The sequence below is a fragment of the Capricornis sumatraensis genome, chromosome 10 (assembly GCF_032405125.1).
Source record: "Capricornis sumatraensis isolate serow.1 chromosome 10, serow.2, whole genome shotgun sequence".
In the NCBI taxonomy this organism is placed as follows: Eukaryota; Metazoa; Chordata; class Mammalia; order Artiodactyla; family Bovidae; genus Capricornis; species Capricornis sumatraensis.
This window is the reverse complement of record NC_091078.1, coordinates 3,817,699-3,828,451: the sequence shown is the minus strand read 5'-3', so window position 1 is coordinate 3,828,451 and position 10,753 is coordinate 3,817,699. Positions and strand designations below refer to the sequence as shown.

General features: G+C 49.3%; 1 protein-coding gene across 1 annotated transcript; it reads left to right on the top strand.

Annotated features, from left to right (window-relative positions):
- The first annotated feature begins 372 nt into the window (after nucleotides 1-372).
- On the top strand, nucleotides 373-1,506 carry NPY4R2 (neuropeptide Y receptor Y4-2). Its single transcript, XM_068981544.1, has one exon. It carries the CDS (start codon nucleotides 373-375, stop codon nucleotides 1,504-1,506), a length of 1,134 nt encoding a protein of 377 aa, XP_068837645.1.
- Nucleotides 1,507-10,753: the final 9,247 nt, after the last annotated feature.

The window sequence follows — 10,753 nt, the reverse complement described above, 5'->3', positions numbered from 1 at the left end:
TACCTATGCTCCCTAAATAATTCTGTCCCCGAACTCTGCATACAAAATTTCAATTTCTTCGTCATCAAAATAGCCTCGAACCCTGAGGTCAGAGGGAGTCTGTGGAACAGGTTCTGATGTCAGACAGACCTGGGTTTGTATCTGGGCCCCATTGCTTATTAGCTGTGTGGGCTAATTAACTTTGGGCAAGTTGCTTTACGTCTCTGAATCTCAGGTTCTCCAGGTCTCGGGCTTGGGAAGGAAGCAGCCACGAAGCTCTCTACCTAGCCCCCACTCTCCCCCGGATCCCACACAGGGGGTGGTGTCCCTAAGTGCCATTTGTCTTTGCTTTGCAGGCATCATCCTTGAATCTCCTGAAGTCTCCTGTCCACCATGAACACCTCTCACTTCTTGGCCTTGCTGTTCCTAGGATCCCCTCAGGGTCAAAACAGGAGCAAGTCAGCTTCACTGCACACTCCATACAACTTCTCTGACCACTGCCAGGATTCCGTAGACCCCATGGTCTTCATTGTCACCTCCTACAGCATCGAGACCATTGTGGGGGTCCTGGGCAACCTCTGCCTGGTATGTGTGACTATTAGGCAGAAGGAGAAGGCCAATGTGACCAACCTGCTCATTGCCAACCTGGCCTTCTCCGACTTCCTCATGTGCCTCATCTGCCAGCCACTCACGGCTATCTACACCATCATGGACTACTGGGTCTTTGGCGAGGTCCTTTGCAAGATATCCACCTTTGTCCAGTGTATGTCAGTGACAGTCTCCATCCTCTCCCTTGTCCTTGTGGCTCTGGAGAGGCATCAGCTCATCATCAATCCAACAGGCTGGAAACCCAGTGTCACCCAGGCCTACCTGGGGATTGTGGTCATCTGGCTCATTGCTTGCTTCCTCTCCCTGCCATTCCTGGCCAACAGCATCCTAGAGAATGTCTTTCATAAGAACCACTCCAAGGCCGTGGAGTTTCTGGCAGATAAAGTGGTCTGTACTGAGTCTTGGCCGCTGGACCATCACCGCATCATCTACACCACTTTCCTACTGCTCTTCCAGTATTGCATTCCACTGGCCTTCATCCTGGTCTGCTATGTCCGCATCTACCAGCGCCTGAGGAATCAGGGGCGGGTATTCCGCAACGGCACCTGTAGCTCGCGGGCTTGGCGGGTGCAGCGGATCAATGGGACCCTTGTGGCGATGGTGGCTGCCTTTGCTGTGCTTTGGCTGCCCCTGCATGTGTTCAATAGCCTGGAGGACTGGTACCAGGAGGCCATCCCCATTTGTCACGGCAACCTCATCTTTTTGGTGTGCCACCTGCTTGCCATGGCCTCCACCTGTGTCAACCCTTTCATCTATGGCTTTCTCAACACCAACTTCAAGAAGGAGATCAAGGCCCTGGTGCTGACTTGCCAGCAGAGTGTCCCTGTGGAAGAGTCTGAGCATCTGCCTCTATCCACAGTGCACACGGAAGTCTCCAAAGGGTCTCTGAGGCTCAGTGGCAGGTCCAAGCCAATTTAGCCAGGTCTAGGGCTTCTTCTTGCCGTGTTCATTGCCAGGCTCTTTCATCTAGCTGAGTGGGCACATTTCAACCTGGGGGTGGCCTTCTGTCATTACTGGCTTTGTGGGGCCTAGATAGGGTAGCAAGGGCCTGTTTCTGTATCCAGTTGCCTTGTGAAGCCTGGTGTTCAGATGTATCCAGTTGCCTGGTGAAGCTTGGCATTCATATGGTTCAGCTATTGTTCCTGGAAGAATTCTGAGTCTGGATTCTACAGGTCATGTACAGTGTGTGTCTTGCAGCCTGAGCAGATGCCAGAGCTGGAGATGGTCTGATTATTGCAGGCAGAGTTCATCCTGGTAACTCAGCAACGTGTGCCCCGCCCAGAAACCCAGGGGTTTTATCTCCACCAGTGAGACTGTGAAGACGCAAGTGCAAAGCATGTGGAGTCCGAGTTCTGGACCTTGGTCAACCCTAACATTTTGGGGAGACAGTGTTTGTGGATGGGCTTTGTACACAGTAAAGAGTTCTATGGTAGCGACAGTGGGATTACTCTGTATCATTACCACGTCCAGCTGCAGAGAAGGGACCCTGGCAGCCTGCACACACTCCTTTGCAGTAGGCAGATTCGCCCTGAGCAGCAGGAATTCCAGGGTTCACATCTTTCTCCATCGTTTTTCTCTTTCTTTGCATCTGCCACCTTGAATGAAAGCGCTGAGCCCGAACAACTGGGCTGCCAGGGAAGGAACATGCCTTTCTCTCTATCAGAACTCTGGAGAGGATCTGCTCGTTCGTTTGTTTTTTAAGGTTCTGCACTGCATTGGCTATGCCCCGTGTCATGTGGTTCTCCGACCAGGGACTGAACGCAGGCCCACTGCACGGAAAGTGCCGAATCTTAACCACTGAATCACCAGGGAGGTTCTCTGGGGAGGACTCTGATAGCTCAGTCCTTAACCAATGACTGTGACCAAGTAGCTGGAATACTTTCTGTACCCAGGCCTGTGTCCCTTGACCACTGCTAGATCAGAATGGTGGGGTCAACCCTATTAGAATCACACGGATAAGCAGGATTATTGTATCAGGGGATAGAGGTAGTCCCCCAAAGCAGAAGTAGTTTTGAAGAGGAGAGAATGAATTGGAAAGATTTTTGGGTGTCAGATAAGATGACTTGGATGTGGAAGAGAGAAAGAAGAGTCCCAGGTTCCAGACTTGGGAAAGTGGATATATGTCTGGTACGTTTAGTGTGATGGAGAGGGGTTTTGGTTTTTTGGTTTATCTGTGTGCATTCTGTGTTTGAGGCCGTCTTGGATGTGCAGATGGACAGTCAGATGCTTGAGTCTGGAGCCCTAGAGAGAGCTTTGGCCAAGGCCTGACCAAGTCATGCTGAGGGGTGGGGCTGAGATGTGACTAGATGGGATGTGGGCTGATCTGGAGCTGGATGTGGGCCAAAGGAATTCCAGGTTCCCAGAGCGGAATCTGGCGATGGGACAGTGAGGTCAGCAAACAAGGTGGGGTCCTGGGATACAGGGTGGGGTGGTGCTCAGCAGGAGGCTCTGCTGGACAGGGCGGAGATGCTATTTTCCCAGAGATGATACCAGGTAAGTCGCCCTTCATCTCTTTTCTGTGGTCTTTCTTCTTTAGAGAACCAAGGACTGCTTCAAGGTCAAGCTTCTTGACTAGAAGATGGGAGTTGTTGCTGTGACTTACTGCTTTGTAGGGATACAATGATGCCTGAGAAAATCCTGAAAAGACCTGCGAGTTCTTCAGAGAAGAAATTTTTGCTTCCTACACCCTGTTGAGAGATAGTCTGGTGACGGAGGAGTGAGCACCGCTGTCATTTCTGTCTTAAAGTGGGTCATACTAACTTGGATAGACATCCTTTAGTGACAAGTCCCTTGGCCTGGCCTGGACTGGTGATAAGACTTCCCCAGAGTGTCTCTTTAAGGTTCTGATGCATCTCAAAATGGCTGCAAATATATGGACATAGACAAGACTGGGGCTTCTGGGTCCTGAGAATACACTGGGAAAGGATTTGCAGAGCATATTCAGATGCCTGCTTAGCTGAGAACAGCCAGGAACTTCCTACTTCGGGCAGCTGAGAAGGCTTCTGCAGGGTGAACTTGCCAACGAACCATCAAGCAGGAGGGTGCTTATGAATGGGGCTGTGTAATCATGGCCCTTGAGGTTTCTAGTTGTTTAAATGTCACCCTTTATTTGAAACTGATTCTTGTCAGATTTTGAAAACAGTTTGTCGGTACAGTTGTGTACCAGTATGGAGCTCCCTTAAAGTACATTTCCTTTCAGTCTTGAAGCTATTAATGGGCATTCAATTAGTTGCTCAATCAACTGCCAAGGAAACCACACTGAAAATAGGGTATGTATTCAGAACAAAGAACTTCAACTCACTGCGATAGTCATATCTCCTTTAAGGGCAGAGTGCTTTGCGATGGCCAGCAACCTGTTGCCACCTTGTAAATGTCATTTGCAGCCCCTGACTTTAAGGTGTGGGGGTGGATCTACAAAGGATTTCTTAAAGAGGGACCTCCTTTTAAAGGCCCACGTGCCTGAAGCAAGTGGGAGACGTGCGCAGTATCTGGGCAGGTGTGAGCATCAGCCTTTTTCTTGAGCCCCAGGGCACTGTCAGCGTGTGCTGCCAGTTGGCAGTGGGGCCTCAGTCACATCGAGGTGGAGGGAATACTGAGGTTCTCATCAGAATATTTAGCTCTTCAGAGGAGGCGGCAGGTGTCACCTTTCATCCAGTATTCAGCTTTGAAACAGTTAAAGATCACTTGATTTATATAAGATAGTGTTTCAGCATCTGTGAGATCTGGAATCTATGGCTATGGGCAGGGCAGAAGGGCCTGGAGCCTGAGCTCTGGGGTGGACGCAGCTGCTGACCTTCATCCCGATTCACTGACACCTTCTCTGCAGATGGCATGACTGAGCGCCCTCCAGGTTGGGCAGGTATGAAAACAACTACCTAGTGTAATGACAAAAGTGATCATGGAGTTCAGGAGGAGGAGCCAGACATTCTCCACGAGGGCGTCTGGGGTGATGTGTCTGCGAGTTTACAGGGCCAGCGGGATGGGGAAAGGCTCACGCCACTGGAGCCACGGAGGCAGCAGACCCAGTGCGTTTGGAGACGGGGGTGCTGAGGGTAAGCCTGCACAGAAAGGTGAGGTCTGGTGCAGGAAGCCTCACATGCCCGGCTGAGCAGCTTGACTCTATCATGCTGGCGAGGGAAGACGCTAAGTGGCCTTAGCACAGGGCGCTGTGGGTAAGTTCACGATTAGGGAAGCTGCCTTTGACAGGAAGAAGGAATCGGGGAAGTAAGGACTAATGGACTCAGCTGGCCCCTAGCTTAGCTATTCTCGGTAGGCTGGCTTCAGAGACGCCGGTCTCCTGCAGAGCTCCAAGAAGCTGGCTCCATTTGAATGCTGAAGACGCTCAGTCTTAGCAGATCACTGCCATATCATGGGCTGGGCTGCCCCCCAACTCTGAATGCTAAGCTGGACGAGTAGGGCAGACGACCAGAGTTCTGCCAAGCCAGGAGAGGTGTTGGTGTTTCTCTAATCATAAAAGCCCAAGGCTGGGGTCCCTCTGCTGGAGTCCAACAGCAGCCCAGCTAGATCCCCATGCTCAGCCCTGGAACAGGTCCACACGCTGTCCTGGAGCTTATCTCTATGGGTTTACTTCACTGACCCCTGCTCCAGTAGGCAGCGTGTAGACCGCCAGGTACTTTTTCCTTGTTTGCTCAGGAGCTTGGGGCCCTAATGCCATGTCCACAGCCTTTTGATTCAGCTGGTTAAGGAGAGGCCCCTCTCAGTCACAAGTACAGAGTCCTGATGAATGAGGGGACTTGAAGGATGATGGGGATGTGCAGGGGACCTTGATGATGGGGCATTTACGGCTGTGCCCACCCACCTCCTCCTCAGCCCCCCCTCCACTGTCCAGGCCTCCTTCCCTGGACATTATGTGGGTGCACCCTCCAGCCCAGAAGTTGGGAGGGCTCTGTGTTCAGTTGAATCCGAGCCCGCCAGGGTCTGGGTTGTTGTCCAGAAGGCGTGATCAAATGTCCTAGAAGCCTCGTCATGTCGTGGTAGCCGCCTTTGCATTGTTCAGTGGGTTCCGTGTCGCCCACTCAGTGAGAAAGTTTTGGAAATTGTTAACTCTGAGCCTTATTTCCGTATTAGTCAAATGGAGGTGGGAATTGGATTAGAATATGTTCAGGATTCTGTGCTCTTTTAGGAGAGTCCATGATTTCTTTATCCTTGTAGGAAGCAGAGTAATTTTATTTTATAGCCCTCCCACCTTCCCATCGGAGAAGGCAAAGGCAACCCACTCCAGTACTCTTGCCTGGAAAATCCCATGGACAGAGGAGCCTGGTGGGCTGCAGTCCACGGGGTTGCTAAGAGTCAGACACGATTGAGTGACTTCCCTTTCACTTTTCACTTTCATGCATTGGAGAAGGAAATGGCAACCCACTCCAGTGTTCTTGCCTGGAGAATCCCAGGGACAGGGGAGCCTGCTGGGCTGCCGTCTCTGGGGTCGCACAGAGTCGGACACGACTGAAGCGACTTAGCAGCAGCAGCAGCATCTTCCCATCGAATGAAGTAGAGGTATAGTCCCTATGGAGAACAGCATGGAGGCTCCTTAAAAACTAAAACGAGAATGGCCATATGATCCAGTAATCCCATCCCTGGGCATATATCTGGGGAGGATGAAAACTCTAGTTAAAAAAGATACATGTACCTCAATTCTCAAAGCAGCACTGTTTATAATAGCCAAGACATGGAAGCAAATGATATATCGACTGACAGATGAGTGGACAAAGAAGATGTAGCTGATATATACAATGGAATACTGCTCAGCCATCAAAAGAATGGAATGATGCCGTTAGAAGTAACATGGATGGACCTAAGTGAAGTAAGCCAGACAAAGGCAGATATCAGGATACAGACTACATGTGTAATCCAAAAAACAGCACAGATGAATTTATTTGCAAAACAGAAATAGACTCACAGAAATAGAAAACAAACTTATGGTTACCAAAGGGGAAGGGGTGGAAGGGATAAATTACGAGTTGGATTAACAGATACACACTAATACATATATATAATAGATAAATATCAAAGACCTACTGTATAGTAGGGGGAACTATATTCACTGTCTTGCAATAACCTATAATGGAAAAGAATCTGAAAAAGAATATATATAAATATACATACATTAATATAATAATTTAAAATTCACTGTCCAAAACCGCAATTAGGTTGCACCAACCTAATAATAATAATAATTGGGCTTCCCTGATAGCTCAGTTGGTAAAGAATCCACCTGAAGTGCAGGAGATCCTGGTTTGATTCCTGGGTTGGGAAGATCTGCTGGAGAAGGGATAGGCTACCCACTGCAGTTTTCTTGGGCTTCCCTTGTGGCTCAGCTGGTAAAGAATCTGCCCTCCATGCAGGAGACCTGGGTTCCATCCCTGGGTTGGGTAGATCCCTTGGAGAAGGGAAAGGCTACCCACTGCAGTATTCTGGCCCGGAGAATCACAAAGAGTCAGATATGACTGAGTGACTTTCACTTCACTTCAACCTAATAATATATATCAATATTTTAAATATATATGTGTATATATATACATCTTACTTTGCTATATACTTAAAACTACATTGTAAATCAGCTATACTTCAATTAAAAAGAAGGGGAATGGAGCAGAGGCCCTTGCTGGCAGAGCGAGTTATCAGGACCAGTGGGAAGAGTTCCCGGTACATGGCGGGAGTTGCTTGACTCTTGTTAAATTCATAGTCTAATTTTCATGAGGGTTGTGCTGATTTTTCTGGCCTGGCATACTCAGGCCAGAGCTTGATTCTGTGGCTGGGTTAGTTAATTTAGTCGTTTAGTTAACCTTAGCCATGTTGGAGCAGTGCAATTGGCTATTTAAAGACAGCCAGCAGCCTCATCAGTCTGAATTATAACTGCACCCACGGACACACGGTGCTAGATTACGCACCATAAATGTCCAAAATGTCGAGAAAAAATGTGAGATGAGCGGGGTCAGAGGCTCACAGCATACAGTTGCCAGCTTGCCATGCAGCTTCAGAACTCGGGCCTGTGTCCAGCACTGCATTCCCGACACTGCTTGACTCAGGATGTCAGCGTTTGAGCCTCAACAGGCAGCTTCTCCATGGGGCCCTGAGCCTCTTCCTCCCTTTTGCCTTGCCTACACTAGCCTGCAGCTCAGAACTGGGGAATGTCAAAGTATCCGAGCCTGTGCTTGGGCGCTCAGTCATGTCCGACTCTTTGCGACCCCGTGGACTGTAACCCTCCACGCTTCTCTGTCCATGGGATTTTCCAGGCAAGAGTACTGGAGTGGGTTGCCATTTCCTACTCAAGGGTATTCTCCTGAGCCGATGATGTCTTGACTCTCCTGTATTGGCAGGCGGATTCTTTACCACTACTGCCACTTTAAGAAGCTGATCGGAGCCTGTGGAAGGTGACTCCTTTTGGGAATGACATCACAATTTTCTCCTCTCCCAGTTTGGCATTGTCAAAGTCACCTTATGACAAGCTCATAACTCTTTACCTCTACAGGCTCCGGCATCACAACCTACAAACTTAGTGAAACTCCACCTTGGAGAAACACATCCCATGACTTTGCCAGCCCGCCTTTTGAGCCTTCTCTTTCAGAAAGCCACCACCTTTTCTCCTTCTCTTTGCTTCTCGGTTGAGGGTGTTTTGATACCCCCCACTGCTGAAGTTGCTGTCTAAAAAGTCACAGATGGCATGCTCATTGCCACGAGGTTTGGGTCTGCACCTTACCTGATCGTTGCAGAATTCCATTTTGACATTCTTGTCCCCGAATTCCCCTCCTCTGTTGGCTTCCATGACATGACTCCAGTTTGGTTCTTTTAATACTGGCTGCTCCTTCCCAGCTCCTCTGTCCCTCACATGCCAGGCTTTTCTGCTTCGATGTTTGTGTCCCACCCATCACACTTCCCATGAGCAATTTTACTCTGCTCCTGTGGCTTCAGCTGTCACTTACAAGTTGATAGTTCCCAAATGGACACCACCTCAAAGTTTATCTGCTTGCTGCTGGACACTGCCACACGAGCATCCACACACACCTGAGGTGCGAGTCCAGAGCAAGATGGGAGCCCTTCTCTTGGATCCTCACTGGATTTTTCACCACAGTCACTCCTGTCAGTGACCACTCGATTGCCTGATTCACGGCGTCTGATTCATTCCTGTCTCTTTGGACTGTTGCAAGAATATCCTCATTCTTATTTCTGCTTCCAGTCTTGCTGTCCTGTGATTCCTTTTCTACTCCAGGCATAGACTTGACCTTGAGCCTCCCATTTGGCTGTTCTACAAGGGGCTTCCCTGATAGATCAAGTGGTAACGAGTCCGCCTGCCATGCAGGAGACCTGAGTTCGATCCCTGGGCTGGGAAGATCCCCTGGAGAAGGGAATGGCTACCCACTCCAGTTTTCTTGCCTGGAGAATTCCATGGACAGAGGAACCTGGTAGGTTGTAGACCATGAAGTCCCAAAGAGTCGGACACGACTGAGCGACTCACACACACACACACACACACACACACACACACACACACGCCATCTGCATGATGTGGTCCTAGAGCTGTTACATGGCTTTTGGGCCCTTTGTAGGCCACCTGTGGCTGGCCCTCCCATTGTCTATTCTAACCCCATCTGCATCCCCCATCCTGCTCCAGTCGCCAGACTCATTTTCTGTTCCTCAAACCAACCATATTTCGCCCATATTGATGTCTATTGACTTCCTGTGCACTTTCTAGGTTTACCTCCTCTGAAATTTTTCCCTGGCTCCCTTGTCTCTTTGTCTGCATGTCCACAGCTCTTTGCAATGTCCCCGTTGGGCACTTAGGGTGTCTTAGACCTGGGAAAAAAGAAGGGGTGTTTCTCTCTTTCCTCGTGTCTGTAGCTCTTCACGGGAAAGAACTGAGCCTTCATCTCCTGAGCTGCCAGCACAACACCTGGCCTGAGTAAGTGCCCCATGAAAGGATGGTATGCTGGGGGCCACCGAGAAGAACAGAAAATGAATTTGGAAGCTTAGAGGTGAGCTGGGCTTTAGCAACGAGACCAGGAAGAGTTGGGCCAGCAGCCTCTTCTTCCTACAGTGCAGCTAATTGAAGTTTAACATCTCCAGCAACAGCATACACAGAGCAACCCTCCCTGTGGAGCCTTTAAACTCTGGGGCCTAAGAGAATGTAACCTTTTTTTTTTTTTTTTTTTTTGTATTTAAGAAAGCAGGGCAATATAATATAGATTAAGAGAGACGAAGAGGGAGAAACCAAGGCAGGGTACTGTCCTCTGCAAGTTCCATGGCCTGATGGAGACAAGCTCTCTATTTCGACCTCAGTACTTTATCACCTAGTCATACTTTCTCCACTTTTCCCCAGGCAGGACTATTGACACAGGAAACTGCATTTGTATATATCAATGCAGAAACCGTGAACAAACTCTGTGTTCCTGTGCAAATATGCAGGCAGGGGTTGGCAGGTATTTGGCTCTGAAATATTTAAGGCATGGAGGCCCAGACAAGGAGCTGGCTGCTGCGCCCTCCTCCGGGCAGCGCATGCCTGCACCCACCTGTTTTCCTCTGTCTACCTCCTGTGCTCTGAGCATCCCTGTGGTCCCTGTCCTTGGCTTCCTGGAAGTTAGCATGTTCTTTAGCAAGTACGTGTCGGATCCAGGCACTCTCTCACTTAACGATGTGAGGGGGTAGCTTATACGCCAGTCATCAGTGAACGAGGGTAACCCAGTCAACGTCATCAGGTGCCTAGGCACATGCCAGGCTCTGAAACACAGGAGGCAGGACTACAGGTGTGCGTGAGGCAGCGTGGAGCAGCTCAGTGATTGTAAGTGAGACCTGCATTTGATGCTAAGATTTAAGTACAAAAGGCCTTTCTCTGTGTTGTATTATATAGTGAAATACAGGAAACAAGCAAATGTCCTATAATCAAAGAAAGCTAAATAGCATGGTACGGCAGACTCTGTGTGTGTCTCTGTGTGTGTGCACGTGTGTGCACGCATGCATGGATACTCAGTCATAGCTGATTCTTTGTGACCCCACAGACTGTATGTAGCCTGCCAGGCACTGAAGTCCATCGATTTTCCAGGCAAGTATACTGGAGTGGGTTGCTATTTCTTCCTTCAGGGGATCTTCTGGACCCAGGGATAGAACCCTGGTTTCTTGCATTTTCTGCATTGGTAGGTGAATTCTTTACCAT

Coding starts and splice junctions, on each gene's coding strand:
- NPY4R2 (XM_068981544.1), top strand. CDS start 373: ATGAACACCTCTCACTTCTTGGCCTTGCTGTTCCTAGGATCCCCTCAG.